Source organism: Pristiophorus japonicus, chromosome 16 (assembly GCF_044704955.1).
Source record: "Pristiophorus japonicus isolate sPriJap1 chromosome 16, sPriJap1.hap1, whole genome shotgun sequence".
Lineage (NCBI taxonomy): Eukaryota > Metazoa > Chordata > Chondrichthyes > Pristiophoridae > Pristiophorus > Pristiophorus japonicus.
Genome location: NC_091992.1, coordinates 37,724,279 through 37,750,124, shown reverse-complemented (window position 1 = coordinate 37,750,124; position 25,846 = coordinate 37,724,279). Strand labels below are relative to the sequence as shown.

Sequence of the window (25,846 nt, the reverse complement as noted above, 5' to 3'; positions counted from 1 at the left end):
CTCTCCCTCCCTCCCCTCTCTCTCCCTCCCTCCCCTCTCTCCTCCTCCCTCCTCTCTCTCCCTCCCCTCCCCTCTCTCCCTCCTCCCTCCCCTCTCTCTCCCTCCCTCCCTCCCCTCTCTCTCCCTCCCTCCCTCCCCTCTCTCTCCCTCCCTCCTCCCCTCTCTCTCCCTCCCTCCCTCCCCTCTCTCCCTCCCTCCCTCCCCTCTCTCTCCCTCCCCTCCCTCTCTCTCCCTCCCCTCCCCTCTCCTCCTCCCTCCTCTCCCTCCCTCCCTCCCCTCTCTCCCTCCCTCCCCTCTCTCTCCCTCCCTCCCCCCTCTCTCCCTCCCTCCCTCCCCTCTCTCTCCTCCCTCTCTCCTCTCTCTCTCTCTCTCTCTCTCTCTCTCTCTCTCTCTCCCTTCCGCTCAGCGGCACGAACGGCTGCAGAATTCTCCTTGGCTGAAGCACTTTCACACAGGTAGGAAGATGGTTTATTTAATCTTTTCTTGGCTTATAAATGTTTATTAAAGTTGGATTTATTTGTATAATATTTGTAGAAGTATAAATAAGGATTTATTGTCGAATTTAATGAGTTCCCTCCCCTTCCCCCCCACCTCGTTCTGGACGCCTAATTTGTAACCTGCGCCTGATTTTTTAATGTGTAGAACAGGTTTTTTCAGTTCTACAAAAATCTTCACTGGCTCCATTCTACTTTAGTTTGGAGTACATTTTCACTGTGGAAACTTTCAACTCAGGCGTCAGTGGCCGGACACGCCCCCTTTTGAAGAAAAAATTCTGTTCTACCTGACTAGAACTGCAGAAAAAAAACGTGGAGAATTGCGATTTCTAAAATAATCTGTTCTCCACCAGTTGCTCCTAAAAATCAGGCGCGAATCATGTGGAAACTTGGGCCCCTAGTGTTGAATTGCTTGGATTTTCTGTGGGGTTCTTCCAATTTCCCACCATAACATCAGCGGAAGATGTGCGGAAACCCAGGGGAAATGGCGGAAACAGCAACAAGAATCGACCCGATAACTCGCTCAATAATTCACTGATCCCTCCTAGCCTCTCTCTTTCAATTCGCATTATACAGTCAACACAAAACTGTATTTTAATTAACAGCAAAGAAACAGGTAATACGGCCCTTCAGCTCTATGCCGGTGTTTATGCTTCAAACGAGCATCCTCCCACCCGACTTCATCTAACTCCATCTGCATATCCTAAAATGAAACTGGCTATACTGGTTACACACCTGTTGTAGCTTAAAACTGATCAGTGTAGTTACAAGGGGGTGTACTGTAAAGTCATAATTTATTGTTACTGCAGATCTCTTGTCAGAATGGTAACATAGTGGTTATGTTACTGGAGGAGTAATCCTGGACGAGAGGCCTGGACTAATGATGTGGAGAGACGAGTTCAAATCCCACCACTGCAGCTGGGAAATTTTAATTCAGTTAATTAAATAAATCTGGAATAAAAAGCTAGTGTCCGTAATGGTGACCTTGAAACTATCGGATTGTTGTAAAATCCTACTAATGTTTTTTAGGGAAGGAAATCTGGCGTCTTTACCTGGTCTGGCCTATATGTGACTCCAGATCCACAGCAAAATGGCTGACTCAACTGCCCTCTGAAATGGCCTAGCAAGCCATTCAGTTGTAACAAACTGCTACGAGAAACAATAATAATAAAACCGGACGGACCACTTTCGGACACGGCAATGGCGTACCCAGCCCAGTCCAGCCTGCAAAATCCTCCTCACTGGGGACTTGTGGGAGAGCTGTCCCACAAACTAGTCAAGCCTGACATAGGTATAATTCTGTGAGTATGACTTTCAGCCAATGTCCCAGACTCCCCCATCACCATTCCTGGGTATGTTCTGTCCCACTGGCAGGACAGAGCCACCAGGGGTGGCGGCACAGTGGTATATAGTTGGATGGGAGTGACCTTTGGAGTCCTCAACAGTGACTCCGGACCCCATAAACTTTCATGGCTTCTGGTCAAGCAGGGGCAAATAAATCTCCTGCTGATTACCACCTACTGCCCTCTCTCCGTTAATGAATCAGTACACCTCCATGTTGAACACCACTTGGAAGAAGCACTAAAGGTAACAAAGACATAGAATGTACTCTGGGTGTGGGACTTCAATGTCCATCACCAAGAGTGGTTCAGTAGCACCACTACTGACCGAGCTGGTCGAATCCTGAAGGACATAGCTGCCAGACTGGGCCTGTGGCAGGTGGTGTCTCATCTCCTGACTCCCCAAAGCCTTTCCACCATCTACAAGGCACAAGTCAGGAGTGTGATGGAATACTCTCCACTTGCCTGGATGAGTGCAGCTCCAACAACACTCAAGAATCTGGACACCATTCAGGACAAAGCAGCCCGCTTGATTGGCACTCCACCCACTACCTTAAACATTCACTCCCTCCACCACCGGCGTACCATGGCTGCAGTGTGTACCATCTATAAGATGCACTGCAGCAACTTGCTAAGGCTTCTTCAGCAGCACCTCTCAAACCTACCACCGAAAAGGACAAGGGCAGCACGTGCATGGGAACACCACCACCTCCAAGTTCCCCTCCAAGTCGCACACCATCCTGAATTGGAAGTATATCGACGTTTCTTCACCGTAGCTGGGTCAAAATCCTGGAACTCCCTAACAGCATGCGGGAGTACCTTCACCACAAAGACGGCAGCAGTTCAAGAAGGCGGCTCACAACCATCTTCTCGAGGGCAATTAGGGATGGGCAATAAATGCTGACCTTGCCAGTGACCCCCACATCCAGCAATGAATTTTTAAAAAAAAACAATGCTGTGGAAGCAGCTCTTGCAATACCCTGCAACCTTTTCTTGTGGTCATTTTGGTTATCAGGTTAAAGATCTCTGCTATTGGGAAATCTACATCTGTGGAATTTCCATTTTCACGATCTGGAGGGCATACATAGGGAAATGCCAAATTTATTTAATTCCAGAGAGCTTAGGCACAAGTTGGTAGAGACAAGACATGGGGACCAGCAAGTGTGCACAGGGGCACCCTGCACGATTTGTTGGAGAGGCACTGGGCAAAAGTGCAATGACAGAAGAGTTGAAACAGAGGTGGATGCTCGTGTACCTGCTGGTGGTTAGTTGCAGAGCAACATTACCAAAAGACTTGTGGAAGGAGGCCACTGCATATAAATATGCATTGGGGAGGCCGATTGCCTTTTCAGAAAAGTCGAGGGTTTTGTTGTATTGTGAATTGCCTTTAGAAACATAAAAACATAGAAAATAGGTGCAGGAATAGGCCATTTGGCCCTTCGAGCTTGCACCACCATTTAATAAGATCATGGCTGATCATTCCCTTAGTGCCCCTTTCCTGCTTTCTCTCCATAACCCTTGATCCCCTTAGCCGTAAGGGCCATATCTAACTCCCTCTTGAATATATCCAATGAACTGGCATGAACAACTCTCTGCGGCAGGGAATTCCACAGGTTAACAACTCTGAGTGAAGATGTTTCTCCTCATCTCAGTCCTAAATGGCCTGCCCCTTATCCTAAGACTGTGTCCCCTGGTTCTGGACTTCCCAACATCGGGAACATTCTACCTGCATCTAACCTGTCCCGTCCCGTCAGAATCTTATATGTTTCTATGAGATCCCCTCAATAGCAAGAACGTCGTTCCTCAGATTAGGAGACCAAAACTGAACACAATATTCCAGGTGAGGCCTCACCAAGGCCCTGTACAACTGCAGTAAGACCTCCCTGCTCCTATACTCAAATCCCCTAGCTATGAAGGCCAACATAGCATTTGCCTTCTTCACTGCCTGCTGTACCTGTATGCCACCTTTCAATGACTGATGAACTATGACACCCAGGTCTCGTTGCACCTCCCTTTTTCCTAATCTGCCACCATTCAGATAATATTCTGTCTTTGTGTTTTTGCCCCCTAAGTGGATAACCTCACATTTATCCACATTATACTGCATCTGCCATGCATTTATTTGCCCACTCACCTAACCTGTCCAAGTCACCCTACAGCCTCCTAGCATCCCCCTCACAGCTCAAACCGCCACCTAGTTTAGTGTCATCTGCAAACTTGGAGATATTACACTCAATTCCTTCATCCAAATCATTGATGTATATTGTAAAGAGCTGGGATCCCAGCACTGAGCCCTGCGGCACTCCACTAGTCACTGCCTGCCATTGTGAAAAGGACCCGTTTATCCCGACTCTCTGCTTCCTGTCTGCCAACCAGTTCTCTATCCACGTCAGTATATTACCCCCAATACCATGTGCTTTGATTTTGCACACCAATCTCTTGTGTGGGACCTTGTCAAAAGCCTTTTGAAGGTCCAAATACACCACATCCACTGGTTCTCCCTTGTCCTCTCTACTAGTTACATCCTCAAAAAATTCCAGAAGATTTGTCAAGCATGATTTCTGCTTCATAAATCCATGATGACTTGGACCAATCCTGTCACTGCTTTCCAAATGCCCTGCTATTTCATCCTTAATAATTGATTCCAACATTTTCCCACTACTGATGTCAGGCTCACCGGTCTCCCTCCCTTTTTAAAAAGTGGTGTTACATTAGCTACCCTCCAGTCCATAGGAACTGATCCAGAGTCGATGGGCTGTTGGAAAATGATCACCAATGCATCCACTATTTCTAGGGCTACTTCCTTAAGTACTCTGGGATGCAGACTATCAGGCCCCGGGGATTTATTGACCTTCAATCCCAACAATTTCCGAACACAATTTCCCGCCTAATAAGGATATCCTTCAGTTACTCCTCTCTAGACTCTCGATCCCCTAGTACTTCTGGAAGGTTATTTGTGTCTTCCTTTGTGAAGACAGAACCAAAATATTTGTTCAATTGGTCTGCCATTTCTTTGTTCCCCATTATAAATTCACCTGAATCCGATTGCAAGGGACCTAAGTTTGTCTTCACTAATCTTTTTCTCTTCACATATCTATAGAAGCTTTTGCAGTCAGTTTTTATGTTCCCGGCATGCTTCTTCTTGTACTCATTTTCCCCCTCTTAATTCAACGCTTTGTCCTCCTCTGCTGAATTCTAAATTTCTCTCAGTCCTCAGGTTTGTTGCTTTTTCTGGCCAATTTATATGCCTCTTCCTTGGATTTAACACTATCCTTAATTTCCCTTGTTAGCCACGGTTGAGCCACCTTCCCCATTTTATATTTACTCCAGACAGGGATGTACAATTGCTGAAATTCACCCATGTTGTGGTGTATGTAGCACACAAATCACTGACTCCACACGGTCTGGTGTAAATCTAACTGCTGTGACCTTCGTCCTTTATTGTTCAGCTCCAGAGTGCCTCTCAGGTGTGGTGGTCAGCCTTACATAGCCCTTGTTGCAGGTACTACCAGGTTTCCCACCACAGCGCCCTCTGTGGTGTGGCATACATTACAGTACTGGGACGATACACACATCATTACATAACATCACCTTCCCACCACCCCCCAGGACGCAGGACAACGATACACACATCATTACAAAACATCACACTTGTCCAACGAAAGGCAGGTAGGCATAGACAGTGCGTTAGTATATACATATTATCTGGTACATTAACTAGTTATTGACTGGTAACGGATCCTTGATTTCCTTGTTCGCCATTATCATTAATTGTACTTCATCCATTATTTTACACAAATACAGTGGCCATTCAGCATTAAAAAAATTAATTCTTGTTATAAATTCGCCATCTCACATTAACATAGCTCATTTTGGACTCGCTCTGCCATACAGAAGTCCTTTGTGGGGACCACCTCTTGGTAAGGCCCTTTTAAGACTCCCGGGTGCATTTCCTTTTTAAGGCGCCATCTTTGATGCAGGAGGATTCCACGAGGCTTCTCCTTGGGCGCCGCCATCTTTGATGCTCTGCTGCTCTGACACGATGCCGCCGCCATCTTCTTCTCCGCCGCTCCGGATGCCCTCCGCCGTCGCAGTCTCCGCTCCCCTCCGCTGCCACCTGACTTGCTGCCTCTCCTGTGGCCGTCGTGGCCTCTCCAGCGGCCGCACTTGCCGCGTCCCCCGCGGCCTCCCATGCGGCCGCCGACCTCCAGCTGCTGCCGCCGCCCGATGCTAACAGCTCCTCGGCGGGGCTCTTCCGAACCGCCGGCCATCCTGGATCCCTCGCACTCCGCCGGCTCACTTTCCCCCCCCCCCTCCCACTAGGCCCCTCTGTGCAGGGCTGCTTGCCTGTGGGGGCTGAGGCTGCAGGATCTGTGTGTGAGATCCGGGCCTGGGGCTTGCCTGTGGGTGGATTGAGGCTGCAGCTCCAGCTCGGTCGGCGCTGCTGTCTGGGGACCCGGGGCATGGCAGCACCCCGGGGAGCAGCAGCCTGTGGAGTGACGAAGTCTTCCCAGCTCCCACGGACCGTCCCCATACAATTCCGGCCGAGGAGTGTCGGCCCATCGCCTGCAACGACCCACAGAGGTAAATCGTGCGTCTCGTCCCCGTGGGATACCTGCACCTCCGCTCTGCCAAGAACAGATATCAGTTCCCTTGTGTAGGTACGCAGCTTCGCCGTGACCGGGACCAGCTTGGGTCATGCAGCTGGGTTAATCCACAGTTTACCAAAAGTTCTCCGACTCATCAACGACGGACCCGAGCCCGTGTCCACTTCCATACTCACAGGGACTCCGTTGATTTTTACTTCCCTTATCACTGGGGGCGAATCGTCGGTACACGTGTACAGTCCCAACACCTCATCATCTTCTGCCTGCTCCTCGCTGAACAGTAGATCATCCCCCATCTCCTCAGCCACATGGTGAGTCTGATTTCCTTTACACATACGCTGAAGGTGGTCTTTAACGTGGCAGGTATTGCACGTATACTCCGCAAACCTGCACCAGTGAGCCCCATGGCTTCCTCCACAACACCAGCATGGTGCTGCTTGATTGGCCCCCTCAGCGGACTCTGAGTTCCAGGATCCCGAGGTCCGTGCTCTCTGCCCCAGGCAGAGCCACATTCTGCAGTTTTGTCCGTGGTGGGCGCTATCCTGTGGACAGTGCCTGCCGGGTTCGAGACTGTGTGGATTATTTGCTTGGTGCTGCAAGTTGAGGTCATATGTGCCCGGCTGATGGTGATGGCCTTTGTCAGAGTGACTGTGGGTTCCGTGGCCAGCAGCTTGTGAAGGAGGCCCTCATGGCCATTCCCCATAACGAAAACGTCCCGCAAAGCCTCGTCAAGGTGTGCGCCAAAATCACACGGCGCCGCGAGTCTCCTGAGGTCCGCAGCGTATTTGGTGACATCCTGGCCCTCAGGTCTGCAGTGAAGGTAACATTTGTATCTGGCCGTGAGGATGCTCTCCTTCGGTTTCAACTGGTCACGAATGAGTTCAGTCAGCTCCTCGTATGACTGATCCCTGCACGAGACAGTAAACCTCATCTCCACAACTGGAGAGCAATATCGCCTTTCGCTTCTCTCTCATTGCGTATGTGCCCTCCGTCAGGTCGTTTGCTGTGAAGTAGTACTCGAGCCTTTCCGTGAAGGCCTCCCAATCATTGTCCACGGTAAAATCCTTTAGCGAGCCCAGAGTAGCCATGTTTGCGTGGAGTTCGTCCGCTTCCTCGTTGCCAATGTGGTGCATGTAGCACAGAAATCACTGACTCCACACAGTCTGGTGTAAATCTAACTGCTGTGACCTTCGTCCTTTATTATTCAGCTCCAGAGTGTGTCTCAGGTGTGGTGGTCAACCTTATATAGCCCTTGTTGCAGGTACTACCAGGTTTCCCACCACAGCGCCCTCTGTGGTGTGGCATAATGCTTAAATTACATTTACGGTACTGGGACGATACACACATCATTACATAACACATGTGATCCTTAAATGTTTGCCATTGCTTATCCACCGTCAACCCTTTAAGTATCATTTGCCAGTCTATTCTAGCCAATTCATGCCTCAAACCCTCGAAGTTACTTTTCCTTAAGTTCAGGACCCTAGTTTCTGAATTAACTGTGTCACTCTCCATCTTAATAAAGAATTCTACCATGTTATGGTCACTCTTTCCCAAGGGGCCTCGCACAACAAGATTGCTAATTATCCTTTCTCAATACACATCACCCAGTCTAGGATGGCTAGCTTCCTAGTTGGTTCCTCGACATAATGGCCTAGAAAACCATCCCTAATACACTCCAGAAAATCCTTCCTCCACCGCATTGCTACCAGTTTGGTCAGCCCAGTCAATATGTAGATTAAAGTCACCCATGATAACTGCTGTAACTTTATTGTACGCATCCCTAATTTCTTCTTTGATACTGTCCCCAACCTTACTACTACTGTTTGGTGGTCTGTACACAACTCTCACTAGCGTTTTCTGCCTCTTGGTATTCCGTAGCTACTCCCATACCGATTCCACATCTCCAAGCTAATGTCCTTTCTTACTATTGCATTAATTTCCTCTTTAACCAGCAATGCCATCCCGCCTCCTTTTCCTTTCTGTCTATCCTTCCTAAATGTTGAATACCCCTGGATGTTGAGTTCCCAGCCTTGGTCACCCTGGAGCCATGTCTCCGTGATGCCAATTACATCATACCCGTTAACAGCTATCTGTGCAGTTAATTCGTCCATCTTATTCTGAAGACTCCTCGCCTTGAGGCACAGAGCCTTCAGGCTTGTCTTTCTAACACACTTTGCCCCTTTAGAATTTTGGTGTAATGTGGCCCATTTTGCTTTTTGCCTTCGGTTTCTCTGCTCTCCGCTTTTACTTTTCTTCTTTCTAGCTTTTGCTTCTGCCCCCATTTGACTTCTCTCTGTCTCCCTGCATAGGTTCCCATCCCCCTGCCTTATTAGTTTAACTCCTCCCCAACAGCACTAGCAAACACTCCCCCTAGGACATTGGTTGTGGTCCTGCCCAGGTGCATACCGTCCCGTTTGTACTGGTCCCACCTCCCCAGAACGGGTTCCAATGTCCCAGGAATTTGAATCCCTCCCTTGTGCACCGTTCCTCAAGCTACGTATTCATCTGAGCTATCCTGCAATTCCTACTCTGACTAGCACGTGGCACTGGTAGCAATCCTGAGATTACTACTTTTGAGGTCCTACTTTATTATTAACTTTACGTGTGTGGTTAATGTAAGTGACTGTTTATATATGTACTATGATTGCGGAATTAATACTGTGCTTTCAATTTTCAGGTTTCATTGTAGGAACAGTCAAAGAAATTAAAAGCAAAATGTCGATAATGGGCTTGAAGAAGAAACAACCTAAAACCTTCAAAGTTAAGGTTATTACCATGGATGCAGAGATGGAATTCAGCTGTGAGGTTGGAGAAATAGTTTGTTTTGGACTTGCAAAAAAGAAACTTGCATTTATATAAGGTCTTGTTGTGTCCTTGGGTTGTCCAATGCTTTGAAGTGTATTCACTATTGCTATGTAGGCAAATGTGGCAACCAGTGTGTGTACAGTAAGATCCAATGACAAATGAGTTGACTGACCAGTTACTCTGTTTCTGGTGGTGATAATTATAGAAGGAATGTTGGATAAGACATATCCTTTGTTTCTTCAAATAGTGCCAGGGATTTTTTTTATGTTCGACTCAACAGTCAGCCTTAATGATAGTTTCATCTGAAAGACAGCACTTCTGACAATGCAGCACCTCTCAGTACTGCATTGAAGTGTCAGTCCACATTTTATATCCAAATCTCTGGATCTTGAACCAACAGTCTGCTAACTTAGATTAGAGCGTTATCAACTAACTTACTTAAATGACATGTTGCAGTTACAAAAATAGTCACTGATCTAATATGCAAAAAGCTAAAAAGAATTCTGTTTGAGCAACAATAATGAAATGTTACATTATGTCAGAATGCACAAGCCAGTTACTTGGCTCAAACTTGCATGACCAATGATCCAATGCAAAATTTAATGGGTCTGGAAGATTTGGGATATATTTTTCTCCATTTGCTAATGTTCGGTTTAAAAAAAGTGGATAGGTATTAAGCAGAATAGAGGAAAATGTACTTTTTGATGTACGTTCTGAACCTTAGATGTGATTTTATTCGTAAAATATGAAACTAAAACAGAAGGGTTTGAAATATTCATCTTCTGACAAAAGATTACATCTAAATCATTAACTTAGCTGAGCCTTTGGAGATGTGTTGTGTATTTCCAGTATTTTCTGGTATTGTCTGCCTACATAACAAATGTAACTATATGTTAAAAATAATTCATTGGCTGTGAAGCACTTTGGGACATATTGAGAACATTTTATAGATGCTATATAGATTCAAGTTCTTTTCGTACTTCAGTTTCGTCTTGTTTTTTATACTTCACAAATTAAATGTAGGGCTAGATCATCTTCTATGAGTAGCCCGAATGGCTGACTCCTGCTCCGATTTGTTATGTTCTTATCCACACTGGTAAATGCTCGTCCACTGAGATATCGGGGGTGCTTTAACCAAGTTCATGGGGTTGGGGGTAATATATTAGCATGGATAGAGGATTAGCTAACGGACAGAAAACAGAGAGTAGGGATAAATGGTTCATTCTCGGGTTGGCAATCAGTAACCAGTGGGGTGCCGCAGGGATCCGTGCTGGGACCCCAACTATTTACAATCTTTATTAACAACTTGGAGGAAGGGACTGAGTGTAACGTAGCCAAATTTGCCGATGATACAAAGATGGGAGGAAAAGCAATGTGTGAGGAGAGCACAAAAAATCTGCAAAAGGACATAGACAGGCTAAGTGAGTGGGCAAAAATTTGGCAGATGGAGTATAATATTGGAAAGTGTGAGGTCATGCACTTTGACAGGAAAAATCAAAGAGCAAATTATTATTTAACTGGAGAAAGTTTGTAAAGTGCTGCAGTGCAGCAGGACCTGGGGGTACTTGTGCATGAAACACAAAAGGTTAGTATGCAGGTACAGCAAGTGATCAGGAAGGCCAATGGAATCTTGGCCTTTATTGCAAAGGAGATGGAGTATAAAAGCAGGGAAGTCTTGCGACATTTATACAGGGTATTGGTGAGGCCACACCTGGAATACTGCATGCAGTTTTCGTTTCCATATTTACGAAAGGATATACTTGCTTTGGAGGCAGTTCAGAGAAGGTTCACAAGGTTGATTCCATAGATGAGGGGGTTGACTTATGAGGAAAGATTGAGTAGGTTGGGCCTCTACTCATTGAAGTTCAGAAGAATGAGAAGTGATCTTATCGAAATGTATAAAATTATGAGGGAGCTTGACAAGGTGGATGCAGAGAGGATGCTTCCACTGATGGGGGAGACTATAACGAGAGGGCATAATCTTAGAATAAGGGACCGCCCATTTCAAACTGAGATGAGGAAAGATTTCTTCTCTCCAAGGGTTGTGGATCTGTGGAATCGCTGCCTCGGAGAGCTGTGGAAGCTGGGACATTGAATAAATTTAAGACAGAAATAGACAGTTTCTTAAACGATAAGGGGTTATGGAGAGTGGGCAGGGAAGTGGACCTGAGTCCATGATCGAATCAGCCATGATCGTATTAAATGGTGGAGCAGCCTCGAGGGGCCGTATGGCCTACTCCTGCTCCTATTTCATGTTCTTATGTTCATCTTTACATAGTGTAGCCGAAGACTAGATTGTCCAAGCTAAGAAATGCATGTCTTATTTAGTGTTGAAAAGTAAAGTAAATTTTTTCAAAGTTATATTTTAATTTATTTTGTTTTCCTATTTGTAGGTGAAATGGAAAGGGAAGGATCTATTTGACTTGGTGTGTCGAACAATCGGATTGCGAGAAACTTGGTTTTTTGGGCTACGATATATTGTGAAAGATACATACGCATGGCTAAAAATGGAGAAAAGGGTTTGTATGAGGTTTTCATTTGGTTTAAAAAAAATGCTGTTTGCAGAAATCAAGAAAAAAGTTTCTTGTCAAATCTGAAAATGCTTTAAACTTAAAAGTTGTACGGTTACATTTCAAATACTATAGCACAATGTATCAATGAGTTCCACAGATTTATAAAGTGTTTCACGTTGATGTAAGGAAAAGTTTATTTTCTTGTTTTGTGATGGGTTGAATTCAGTATGAACAGAATTTTTTTTATACCGATGAATAGAATATATTTTTTAAAACGGCACACAATCTTGAAATGTTTTGTAGAGAATGAAAAATGCCTTGGTGTTTTAAAAAACTTCTAGACCGTTGACTGCTTTGGACTGTGCCAGAAACTGTGGCGTATGTGTGCTTTATAAATATCATCTGAACAATAAGAGTATGTTTAAAAACTTGAATTGATTTCAGCTATTTTTATTGCAATATGCACAATATAGGCAGACTAACAATTATTGTAATCATATGCCATTAAGCTGGGTAGCTTGACTACTAATGTCCACAATGGCAGTTAGAAAACAATTGGTAGCAGCAAATTATAAACATAAATGATAAAATTTGGATGTGAAAGTTGTGAAACGGTAATAAAAACAGAAAATGCTGGAAACACTCATCAGGACAGGCTGTATCTGTGGAGAGAGGCAGGTAGGGTTAAAGTTTCAGGTTGATGACCTCTCGTCAGAACCCAGTCGCAAGCTGCCAATCTAGCTGATTATACCTTTTAAAAGTCTTAGAAAATTGATTAAGTTAGATCCTTTATTTAAAAAAATGTCTTACTAGACAAAAATTAAAAGACTTTCAAGAGGTTTTCCTCGCCCGAAATGGAAATGCTGCCAAGTTCAATAACCACACCCAAGCCCAGGTGAAGGTGCTGCTCCAGTCACTCTGCTGTCGCCTCTTCACTGTCATTGAAACAGTGGTGGCAGAGTAAATAAGCTAAGTATTACAGCCTTGCTCGTTGGAGATTCTATTCTAACATGCTCATAGTGAGAAGTGAATGCAGAAGAGTTTCAATAAGGCAGTTATGTGTTTTCCAGTGGCTAGAACATAAATCATATACTAGATGGTTTGATGATGGGAGAAATGGAACTCTACTTGCTTTAGATGTTCGTAAAAATTTAAGAACCAGGTTGCTCACTCCCACTTTCTCTTACCCTCCCACATGGAATGTTTTTGTCCCACATACTTGATTCAGTATTTCTCTGCTGGCGAAGTAGTTTAAACAAACCTGCATTAGCAGGTGATGTTTCAGAAAGGTTTGTGCTTGCTTTATTTTCACTTTGCTGTTCAAAAAGCAGTGGATGGTACAGGTTAGATAAAACCCACTGAATGATGAGAGCAGTTGGGTATGAATGGGGCTTGAATTGCATCAGCAATGGAGACACATGTCTATTATTGTAGTCAGCCTCCAAGTTACTCAAGGTTTATGTTGGATTTTGTTGATCCAGAGCTGATTCTGAAAAGACATGTTTGGTTGAAAAAGTAAGTTCTCAGCACATTTAACTGTAAAAGAAGTATTAGTGTCATTTCAGTGGTGTTGCATGTTAATTCAGCTCCATCACAGTATTGCTCATTACACTTGAGGCTCTAGCATTTAATCAGCTTTACTGTTTAATGTTCTAAAAAAACACCCAGAAAGGATGTTAAATATTTGGACTTTTCTGTTTGTGAATCATTTTTCTCCTCTCCCTTAAAATCCACTAATACCACAGTGAGAAGATAGGCTGGTGACTTCCTACCACTTGATCGCCATCTGCTTGGATGCATGTATGAGGGGCCCATAATGATTGCCTATTTCACTTTTTTTGTTTCTGCTTCCTGTGAGGGAATACTTAACTGCATTTTGGCATCTCCACAAGCAGGCATGGTTGAGATAATGGAATTCAGTGTCGCAGAGTGCACTGAATTTCTGTCTCATACCTATATAATTCAAGGTATCATTTTGAAGAAAACATCATTTTAATTCTTCATAGTATTTAAACTTTGAGATCCATATTGATGGTAAGACTGTCTCTTTGTGAATAAGGGGAATTTGTTTGTTGTATTTCTGTAAACAGGTGTTGGATCAAGAGGTTCCGAAGGAGGATCCAATCACATTTCATTTCCTGGCCAAGTTTTATCCTGAGAAAGTAGAAGAAGAGCTTGTCCAAGAAATCACGCAGCATCTTTTCTTCCTACAGGTGTGTGCCCACAAAAATCATATGATACTCTTTTCTCCTGCAGATTGGTTTTATAAAGAAGTTTTAACAGAAAGGGTTTGGTTATGTTTTTGACGTAGGTACCTGTGATGTTCTCACAGTCCTTATCAATGATATGGATGCTGTAAGGTGATGCAACCTCCGGTATATATGTTTCTGGCACTAAAGAACCTCCAAATCTGATTGGATTGTACAATGAAACATTTGGTTGAATGACCGTACATGTTTTTATGTCCTTCGAATCTAGAGGTGCAGCATATATACTGGTGAAAATGTATCCAGTTTATCCACCACTGTACCACTTAAGATAATTTACAATTCTTATATAAAAACCACATTGAGGAAGCTGGTTAGTGTATTGTCTTTCTTTTGCCAGTCCTCATAAGTGCCACTATTTTTGGTAATGAATTTGGTAGCACTATTTACAAAGATGTCGATTTAAACACAACCAAGGAAGGGCAGTAAGGATCACGAGTGTGCATAAATGTAAAAAAATGCTGACTGTGCTCTGCTCCTTTGATAGGATTTGAATAGATTGTACAAGCAAGAAGTAATCAAGCTGTGAGAGGCAAGCAGTGTGAGGAGGCAGCTGACAGAATACAGGAGTTTGGCACTGAAGTGTAGTCGACTTGAAACTGCATTGTTACTTGAATTTCAGAGTCCTTTCAGTCTGTTTGTTATGGCAGGATGGTGGCAATCTGTGTTATGTGGAACTTTTCATGCTGTGGATTTTTCTGGAAACCGAGTGTCCAGGATGACCACATGTAGAGAATGTGCCACCAGGTAGGCAGGTTCACGCTCAAAGGTTACTGAGCTTGAACAATTGGAGGCAAACTGCACTGTAGGGGGAATTGATTACCCAAAGTGAGAGAGAGCTAAGTGTGGGAACACAGTGGTAGTGGGAGATTCAGTAGTGAGAGGAGCAGACAGTTGATTTTAGAACTGAACACAAGTTCTTTATGTTTTCACCAGGGATCAGGTTAAGGGACATAAAAGAGTAGATGCAGAAGCTCTTTGAGAGGACAAAGGATTAGCTGGAAATTGCGTTCATATTATAAGCAATAATATAGAGGAGAATAAGTTCTGCAAAAAAAGTTCCATTTGTTAGAAGGTGGATTAAGAAGCAGGAGCTCAAAGATAATCTTGGGTTTACTGCCAGTGCCACCGCTAGCGATTCGAAGAACATTAATGATTAGGAAGTAAATGGGTGACCAGAGGCCTGGTTTAGGAGGGGAAGGGTTCAGATCTCTCAGGCATTGGGACCAGTTTGGTTTAGATGTAAGCTGTAATGATGCGACGGCTTAGTCTGGAATAGAGCTGGGGCCAATATCTTCGCAAGCAGGTTAACGAGAGCTATGGTGGAGGGTTTAAAACTAATGTGTCATGGGTAAAGGAGAAGAGTAAAGTAGGCTGCTTGGAAGGGAAAGCACGTTTTGGGTATAGGTAATAAGGTGGTCGAAAGGTAGGATCAGATCATTAAAAAGAAATCCAGATCTGGGAGAGCATAGAAAGGAAAAAATTGTCAAAGCAGGGTAATCCAAAGTAAAACGTACTAATACAAAGTATGAGAAACAAAGGGCAGAGGGTAGCGATACTAATTGTAGAAATATCGTAACACTGAAATTTATGGATTTGAATAGAAAAATGGTCCAAACAGAATCTCCGGATTTAGCTGAGCAATAGTAGGAAATTCAGTCATGTTATTGGAAGTATATTATGGACTTAACAATAGAGTGGAATTGAGGATAATTGACAAATTTAATGCCTTTTTTTGAAGACGTGATTGATTTGATAAATAAAGGTGATGTAGAGTGTATAGATTGTCAGGAGGGGATTGATAAGGTGCCTCAAATGTTTGTCAAATTCAGGCATTGGTTTAAAAGGAAATGTACCAGCATGGATACAAAGTTAGTTGACAGATAAGAAGTAAAGGGCTAGGGTTAATGACTATTGCTTGGATTGAAGAAGTGTTGGTCGTGTGGGGCTTGACAGGGTAGATGCAGAAAGGATGTTTCCCCTCGTGGGGGGAATCTAGAACTAGGGGGCATTGTTTCAGAATAAGGGGTTGCCCATTTAAAACGGAAATGAGGAGGAATTTCTTCTCAGAGTCATGAATCTTTGGAATTCTCTACCCCAGAGAGCTGTGGAGGATGGGTCATTGAATATATTTAAGGTGGAGATTGACAGATTTTTGAATAATAAGGGTTTTGGGGAGCGGACAGGGAAGTGGAGTTGATGCTAAGATCAGATCGGCCATAATCTTATTGAATGGTGGAGCAGGCTTGAGGGGCCAAATGGCCTACTCCAATTTCTTAGGTTCTTGCGTATCTCAGGGTCAGTGCTGAGTCTGCTTTTGCTTTCTAGATAGATGATTTGGCTTCAGGCACAGCACGTGAAATTTGCTGACAACACAAAATTGGGGTTTTGGCAAACAGTGAGGAAGACTACAAAATACTTCAAGTGGATTTAGGTTAGCAGAATGGATGGACAGGTGGCAAGTGCAATTTAATGCAGAGAACTGTGGGTAATTTATTTTGGGAGGAAAAACAGGAAACTGGCGTAACACTCAATGGAAAGATATAAATGTGGGTGAAGAGAACTTAACGATCCAATCTATAATTTCATGATTGTGTGAGAGCAGGTAGATTAAGTTTCAAGAAAGCCAATTGTGTTTTGGGTTTTGTAAATATGGGCAATAGCAGTCAAGAGCAGAGTGATGGTTAAGCCACAATTCGAATACTGCATTAAAACGGTGGAGATTGAACAGCACAAATTGACCAGGATGAGAGACTATAGTTCTGAGGAGAGACTTGAGATACTGGAATATTTTCACTGGCACAGGGAAAGCTAATGGGTGATTTAATTCAGGTTTTTAAAATTATTAAGGGTTTTGAACTAGGAAAGACGATTTCTTCTATTTTGCGAGCCAGTGATACAGGGTCATCACTTTAAAATGGTCACTAAGTGATTGAGGAGAGAGGGAGAGATCAGAAAAGGCGTAGGAAAATAGAGCAAGAATTAGAATACAGGAATGAAAGAACCAAACTTCAGAGGAGGGGGTGATGATGGATAAGAAAGGCTAGGATGAGTGGGTTAGGACAAGAAGGCTGTTGGTACCTGGAATACTTGTCCATAGGGAATAGTTGAAACATGAGATCATTAACAACTAAAACAGCATGGAAAATGGCACCGAATATATTCAGCACTTGAAAATTGCCAGGCCCGAGGGACAGGTAAAGGCTGCCCTGATTGTTCAGTGTGCACCAGTCAGGGAATAGCCTTTTCCAGTCATCCAAGTCTGGAAACTTTAAACAGCTGTAGTCAGTTGTGCAGAAATGTAAAGAAGAACTCCCAAACTGATCGAAGAAGTTTGTGGGCCACCTCTTCAACATCACTAGTGTAGGGTAACAAAGGAAGGTACAGGAGAATGAATGCTGTAATACTTGGAAATTAAAAACTCTAAAGGAGCAGAAGAATGATGCATGTGCATCAGTAACAGCTTAGACAGTGACGTCACTGATATGGTATGCTAATGTTCACGAATGATAGAAAGATGTGTTCAGTTTCCGATCAGGGATGCGATAAGCTGAGGCTGTAGTGTCACCTAGTGGGAGGGGCAGTGGTAAGGTAAAAAGCAGCAGAGAGTCACAGCTGGCAGTGACATTGTTGGTAGCTGAGAGCAGATTGTAATTAAATTATAGGGAGAAAAGGCCTTGCAAGAAACCTGAAAAGTGAAGGCATGAATAACTATCTGCTACAAGTAAAATTTGCTTAATTTAAGTAACTTAAACTACCTCCAAGGAATTACGTATAATGTTGTTTCAGTATTAGATGTTGTTGATATGTGCCAATTAAATATGTGACTCTGGGTTTTTCCAACTGATTTTTGCAAATTGAGGTATAACACTCAATTGTATATTGGGTTGAAACGACACCTCATACTGGATTCCTTCTTCCAGTATAATTTATGAACCATTTTTGTTCTAATGCATTTGGATGACTCAGAATTAAAATAGCTCATGAGATTGCCAAATACTTGAATTATGCATTTTTAATTTGGAACTAAATTGCTGTTTTCTTTCTTGCAGGTTAAGAAGCAGATTTTGGATGAGGAAATTTATTGTTCCCCCGAGGCTTCAGTGCTGTTGGCATCCTATGCCGTTCAAGCTAAGGTTTGTTCCAGACAACTTGGAAGGTTCCACTTCCGAATTTGAAAGTGCAACATGAAAATGTATATTTTATGCCAGCCTTCACACTGCTTTTGTTTATCCTCAAGGATCGAAATGGCATTTTTCTATATAATTTATTTGCTAGAAGTATACATGCTCTCATGACATAGTTTCATACTGAATAAAAACTATAGTACACACTTCACAATATTTTCAGATAAATGCAGTGCGCATCATAAATAGTTCAGTGCATTAAAGTAAGGGGTGTTCCATAACTGAGCCGGGTCATTCCTGGTCAGGGGTTGCAGGGGACTTTAGGGAAAGGGCTGCCACCACCTAGGCCCCATGCTCTGGAATTGCCTCCCTAAATCCCTCTATCTTCTGCACACCTCTCTCCCCGTTACAACCCTCCCTAAGACCCACCTCTTTGTTCAAGCTTTTGGTCACCCCATTTAATATTTCCTCCTTTTATCCTCTGTGAAGTTTGTTTACACCTCTGTGAAGTTCGTTGGGACGCTTTTCTATATTAAAGGTGCTAAATAAATAAGATGCTAAAGTTTCCTGCAGAAAGGCTATGCACAGTCTTCAGTCAGTATTTTTTTCCCTTTTAATTGGATGATCATGCACCCTTGTGTTTAGGGATATGAAAGCATGGGCCTTACGCTAAACATTAGTAAAACAAAGGTCCTACACCAGCCTGTCCTTATCGTATAGCACAGCCCCCCAAACATCAAGATCCACGGCGTGGCCCTGGACAACGTGGATCACTTCCCTATCTCGGAAGCCTCCTATCAACAAGAGCAGGCATTGATGATGAGATCCAACACCGTCTCCAGTGCGCCAGTGCAGCTTTCGGCCGTCTGAGGAAAAGAGTGTTTGAAGATCAGTCCCTCAAAACTGTCACCAAGTTCATGGTCTACAGGGCCGTAGTAATACCTGCCCTCCTGTATGGCTCAGAGACGTGGACCATGTACAGTAGACACCTCAAGTCGCTGAAGAAATACTACCAGCGATGTCTCCGCAAGATCCTGCAAGTCCCCTGGGAGGACAGACGCACAAACATTTGCGTCCTTATCCAGGCCAACATCCCTAGCTTTGAAGCACTGACCACACTTGATCAGCTCCGCTGGGCAGGCCACATAGTTCACATGCCGGACATAAGACTCCCAAAGCAAGCGCTCTACTCTGAACTCGTCCACGGCAAATGAGCCAAAGGCGGGCAGAGGAAACATTACAAGGACACCCTCAAAGCCTCCCTGATAAAGTGCGACATCTCCACTGACACCTGGGAGTGCTTGGCCATAGACCGCCCTAAGTGGAGGAAGTGCATCCGGGAGGGCGCTAAGCTCCTCGAGTATCGTCGCCGAGAGCATGCAGAAATCAAGCGCAGGCAGCAGAAGGAGCGTGCGGCAAACCAGGTTCCCTGCCCACCCTTTCCCTCAACGACTATCTGTCCCACCTGTGACAGAAGCTGTGGTTCTCTTATTGGACTGTTCAGCCACCTAAGAACTCAAGCTAAGAGTGGAAGCAAGTTTTCTCGAACCCGCGAGACTGCCTATGATGATGATGTTTCGGGATGCTATTTTGATGTCAGCGATATTGGGGATTTTTTAGACAGAGAAAATAGGTGCAGGAGTAGGCCATTCGGCCCTTCGAGCCTGCACCGCCATTCAATGAGTTCATGGCTGAACATGCAACTTCAGTACCCCAATCCTGCTTTCTCGCCATACCCCTTGATCCCCCTAGTAATAAGGACTACATCTAACTCCTTTTTGAATATATTTAGTGAATTGGCCTCAACAACTTTCTGTGGAAGAGAATTCCACAGGTTCACCACTCTCTGGGTGAAGAAGTTTCTCCTCATCTCGGTCCTAAATGGCTTATCCCTTATCCTAAGACTGTGACCCCTGATTGTGGACTTCCCCAACATTGGGAACATTCTTCCTGTCTAAACCCGTCAGAATTTTAAACGTTTCTATGAGATCCCCTCTCATTCTTCTGAATTCCAGTGAATACAAGCCCAGTTGATCCAGTCTTTCTTGATATGTCAGTCCCGCCATCCCGGAATCAGTCTAGTGAACCTTCGCTGCACTCCCTCAATAGCAAGAATGTCCTTCCTCAAGTTAGGAGACCAAAACTGTACAAAATACTCCAGGTGTGGCCTCACCAAGGCCCTGTACAACTGTAGTAACACCTCCCTGCCCCTGTACTCAAATCCCCTCGCTATGAAGGCCAACATGTCATTTGCCTTCTTAACCGCCTGCTGTACCTGCATGCCAACCTTCAGTATCTATGTCTATGTCTATTCACATTTTCAGGCGACCTCTGCAAGTGCTGGTAGGTGTTTTTTGAACCCAAGGTATCTTGTACATGCTTACCCTTACCCAGACCTCTGGCACACAAGTTCCATCTTTCTGGCACAGGGCCACCTGTGCAGTCCGATCCTGAGCCTGGACAGTAGGGAATTGCCTAAGATTATTCTGTTGTCTTTCCCCTGTCTGCTTTGTTTTGGCAGGTGGCAAAGGCATACAGTGAATTTTCACGGTGGCTAATGAGATTGTGGTTTCAGCTATGGCTGGAACTTGGATAGTTGTAGGCTGAGTCAAGGAATATAGTTGCTGGAGTGGTCCTGTTGTCTTGGTTGGGGTATTATGATCTGTCATGGTAGCATTATGGCCAGCTTTGCTTGGGTTCACAATTTGGGGGAGGCTCAGATCACGATATTAAGATTTTCGAGATATAGTTTTCTGAATTTTACGCGCTCACTTCAGAGTTGTTTTGATGTCATCAAAGGCCTTGTGTGAGTTGTGTTGTGGGTATTGTGAGCAAGTTGTTTATTCTTCTGATCTTGGTGGGCAGGTTTGCATAGCTGGGCAGGTATTGCCTGGGGGGACTGTCTTGCGTCCTGTGGGTATAGTGTTATTCTTTAGAAAGGTGGCAATCCGGTGACATAGGTTGCGCAGTACTTTTAGCGGGAGACAGCGTATCAAATTTTGACATTGTTCACCCTTTTGCATTTAGTGGGATATCACTGGAAATTTCAGTCTATAGTTGGTGGTTTTCTGTTGTGGGTGGTTTCCATTTAGGGTGATGGTCCTGCAAGGGAAAGACAAAGATTTGTAAGAGTTGATGCGGGTGAGAGATGAGGGGAAAAGCCGGAGTGTGCAACAGCTTCAGTGGAAGGAGAGCTTTATTGGCTTGGGTCATTCTGGCCAGTGTGAGGGAGAAGAGATAATTCTTCCTCCAGAGGTGTTCGAGAACAGAGCGTGGTGTCTCTGGCGATAGAAAGGTTGATTCCCATCCATGAGGAGTGCTCCCTCTTGTGACATAGGACCTGATATTTTGTGTTCATTTGTCTTTTTGACATTTATGCCGGGGTAATCAGCTGACAAAATGCATGCCACTCCTATTGGCTAGATTTTAAAGAAATGTTAGTGTTTTCCTGCTTGGCAATCCTGAGTGGATGTTGGGCAGCATTTTCTTTTTTGGAGCTGGATCTTATTCCACACCTGGGTTTCATCCTGAGTATTGCAGTGGGAGCAGAGCAGAGACCCGACTTTTAGTTGTAGATCTCCTTGTTGAGCCTTTAGCACCCATTTTCTACAGGAGGTGGACGTCTTTGTTCCATGTGCCTGGTTGATATTTTTGCTAGATTTTATCTGGTGCTGGTGCAGATTACCGAGAAAAGGCTATTAATTGGAAAGAGCTCTCTTCTCGAGCTGCAGCACTCAATCAAGAGCATGAGAACCAGACATCTCTCTTTTGCTCCCTCCATAATCCAGGGTACAGTGACCAATTACGTAAGAACATAAGAATTAGGAACCGGAGTAGGCCATCTAGCCCCTCGAGCATGCTCCGCCATTCAACAAGATCATGGCTGATCTGGCCGTGGACTCAGCTCCACTTACCCGCCCGCTCCCCGTAACCCTTAATTCCTTTATTGGTTAAAAATCTATCTATCTGTGATTTGAATACATTCAATGAGCTAGCCTCAACTGCTTCCTTGGGCAGAGAATTCCACAGGTTCACAACTCTCTGGGAGAAGAAATTCCTTCTCAACTCGGTTTTAAATTGGCTCCCCCGTATTTTGAGGCTGTGCCCCCTAGTTCTAGTCTCCCCGACCAGTGGAAACAACCTCTCTGCCTCTATCTTGTCTATCCCTGTCATTATTTTAAATGTTTCAATAAGATCACCCCTCATCCTTCTGAACTCCAACGAGTAAAGACCCAGTCTACTCAATCTATCATCATAAGGTAACCCCCTCATTTCTCGAATCAGCCTAGTGAATCGTCTCTCTACCCCCTCCAAAGCTAGTATATCCTTCCTTAAGTAAGGTGACCAAAACTGCACGCAGTACTCAAGGTGCGGCCTCACCAATACCCTATACAGTTGCAGCAGGTCCTCCCTGCTTTTGTACTCCATCCCTCTCGCAATGAAGGCCAACATTCCATTCGCCTTCCTGATTACCTGCTGCACCTGGGCCAATTGTGGAGCAGTGGAGGCGTGGCCTAAACAGTTGGAGCTGTGAGCAGTGAGAGAAGGAGCTGCTGCTTTTGCTCCTGGCTGGGCCTGTGAATCAGCCCAGGAAGAGAAGGAAGGAAGGAAGGGGCTTCACCACCAACTTTCACTCAGAGGGAGAGGAGGAAAAAGCAGAAAACTTGAACAACTTCACCATTTCTACAAAGAGTTGGAGAGAGGGGGAAAGACCAACAACAACATCCAGTGTGGAAGGAGGGAGACTCTACCGGTGGTGTATTGGTGCAGTCCCTAAAAGACTTTGCTGTATCGGTGGGGGGAGGAAAGAAGACCAGTCGGGGGCCGGAACATCGCGGGGGGTGTGTGTGTGTGTGGAAGTGTGTGTGGGGGCCTTGCTTACAAATAGGCCCCACACACCTTTGAAGCACCCCTCCCCCATTGCCTAGCCTGGGATAGCTGGAGCTACCAGGCTGAAGAAACAATTAATCCACCCTAATTAACATCGTTGGGAGTGTGTGCCTGTGTGGCTCCAGCTGCATCAGGTGAAGACATCTTCTCCCCTCACCCGAAGACCACCCCAAAGACTATTTTTGTTTGCCATCTGGGGATTGCACCCACCCACAGCTGCGAGGGGAGACCCTGCCCTCGCAGTTTCCCCCCCCCCCCCCCACCCCCCTCTCTCTTTCTCTGTTACTCTCTGTCTCTCCCCTCTCTCTCTGAGAGCCCTTTTCCTCCCAAATTGATTGGAAAAATATAAAACAATTAAGACAACTGAGCAGAGGGAGCAAGGCCCCTCCCCAATTGTCAACTAGGGGAGAGGTGTGCCTCGTTAAGAGCTCCTCTGCTCAGTCTATTAAACGAGGCCATTTAAAGACCATTAAGGCCTGTGACTTTGGGGTGGGTGTAGCCCTTAAAGGGACCCCGTGATGGCGACCCCATCTACGCCGGTGGCAGGGCCAGCTAGGACTTATGCGCAGGCGGCATCCACATCCACGGCACCTCCTGCGCCACCTGCTGCCCTGCCACCATTCAGACTTATAACTACGAAACACGGGGTCAAGAGCTACACTCACCCCACAATGAGCATTGAGGAGTGCGTGCGGGCGATGGCTGGGGTAGTCGGCCCCTCGGCCATTGTCGCAGCCTCCAAGATGTCTGGGAAGGCCGTGTTCTTCCTGGGGTCGGAGCGGGCGGTGTCCCTGGCCATTGAAAAGGGGCTCACGGTGGGCGGGGTGTTCCTGCCGGTGGACCCTCTCGAGGCCACCGCGCAGAGGGTCATTCTATCAAACGTCCCGCCCTTTGTTCCCGCTGAGCTCCTCCTCCCTCACCTACACCAACTGGGGGAAGTAAGGTTGGGGATCAACCCCATACCGCCTGCGCCATGTGTTCTCCTTCCGCCGCCAGCTCTTTGTCCGGCTGGCGCGGGAAGAGACGACAGAGGGCAATTTTAATGTGGTGCACGATGGGACTGCCTACCGCGTCTTTTGGACGTCGGACGGCGTGCGGTGCCATGCCTGCAGGGAGGTGGGTCACGTTCGCAAGAACTGCCCCGCCTCCAAAGCCGCCAAACCACCGAGGGCGGACAAGGCTGGCGCCGCCGCCACCCCTCCCCCTAGTAGCGTCCGCGTGCCGGGAGTTGTGGGTGCGCGGGCATCGTCGGGGGCCTTTGTTTTCACAGCCTCCGGCGGTGGGGAGGGAGAGCGTCCGGCCGGAAAGAAGGCGAAACACCCTAGAGGCGGGTCCCCTTAGTGCGCCAGACAAGCTGTTCACCGCGCTCGGCCCAACCCCGTCACCGGCGAGCGCGGGGTGCCCTGAGCCCGTGCCCGAGCCCTTGACTAATACCGCAGAGGGGTTCGGGCGCGGGCAAGATAAGAAAAAGGGGGGAGTGGAGCGGGAGGCCTCGGCAGACACGGGTGTCTCCCTGTCTCCGTGCCCCCCCAGGAAAAAAAGGAGGCGCCGCTCCAATGAGGCGGGGGGGGAACAACATCCCTCCGCGGAGGAGTCGGTGCCCGCCGCGTGTCCCGCGTCCCCCACCGGCGCCCCCAAACTGCGCCGTAGGCACAAGGAATCTGTCCCCGGGGAGGGTGAGGCAGTCGAGGCAGCCCAGCCGCTGCCTCCCGGGGATGGCGTGAAAGATCTGCCTGTCGTGGGGGGCGTGGGGCCAGCGGAAGAATGCGTAGCTGCCGGGTCGAGCGTCCCAGGGACTGAGGCGGGTGGGGCCGAAAAGGCCGAACCTGAGCCCGCCCAGCCAATATCCAACTTCCCCCGGGATTTGTCGACTCGGCAGAAATACAAAGTATTAACACTTTTAATGAACCTGTACACGCTGGGCTGGGGGGTGGCGGCGGGGAGGGGGAGGGGGAGGAACACCCACCCTCGCCCCCTACTTTGGAGCTGGAGCGCTTGGAGGGCCTGGGGATTTTCTATGGCCGGGTCTCTCCTTGTTCCCCGGTTCCTGGGGCGGAGGAGGAACCCCTTCCGCTGTCGCTTCCCGACCCAGCACCAATTCTAAAAGAGCCCAGTGGGGACTCCTCTGCCGACGATCCTGGGGGTGGGATCGGGGCAGAGCCAGGGCCGGATGGAGCGGCCGGGCCGTTTGCCGTACCTCGTGCGGTTGACGGGCCGGCTGCTAGCGGCGACCTCCCGGAGGAGGACGGGGACTCGGTGGAGGACGCGGGTGAAGATCTCGAGTCCATCGCCAGTGAGGCGGTGGATCTCCTCGTGCCCGCCGCTGAGTCCCCCCTCATTCCCGTAGAGGATCTCCGGGACTTTTTGGTCGAGAGCCAGGGTCGCCGCAACCGAACCCATCTGGCCCGGGAAAGATGGTCCGAGCCGGGGCTGCTCATCGCTTCCGTCCGCGTCGCCGCTAAAACCATGGCCGCGGGCGGGCCCTTATCAAGGGCGCAAGGCCTTGAGCTGCGCCGGCTCAAAAAGTTCCTCGCTGGGCTGCTGAAGGAGTGGAGGTCAACAAAAGACTCCGCTCCCTCCCCCGCAATAGGTTAAGGTAGAGGTTGCACTATGCTTTTGCCATGAAGATAACCATAGCCAGCCTCAACATCAACGGCGGCAGAGGGGCACGTCGGAGATTTGACAATTTTTCGCTCCTGCGGGAGGGGAAATATGCGGTGTGCTTCCTGCAAGAAACCCACACCGTTCCGGGAGACGAAGCCACGTGGCTCCTGGAATGGCAAGGAGAGGTCCGCATGAG

General features: G+C 46.5%; 1 protein-coding gene across 2 annotated transcripts in view; it reads left to right on the top strand.

The window, feature by feature from the left end:
• nf2b (NF2, moesin-ezrin-radixin like (MERLIN) tumor suppressor b) overlaps positions 1 to 25,846 on the top strand; it is a 98,036-nt gene that overhangs the window by 18,164 nt on the left and 54,026 nt on the right. For both annotated transcript variants that reach the window (XM_070857216.1, XM_070857217.1), the window contains exons 2-5: positions 9,122 to 9,249; positions 11,643 to 11,768; positions 13,853 to 13,975; positions 18,082 to 18,165. In XM_070857216.1, coding sequence (XP_070713317.1) covers positions 9,160 to 9,249; positions 11,643 to 11,768; positions 13,853 to 13,975; positions 18,082 to 18,165 — 423 coding nt within the window. In that variant the 5' untranslated portion in view covers positions 9,122 to 9,159. The remainder of the gene's footprint in view (positions 1 to 9,121; positions 9,250 to 11,642; positions 11,769 to 13,852; positions 13,976 to 18,081; positions 18,166 to 25,846) is intronic.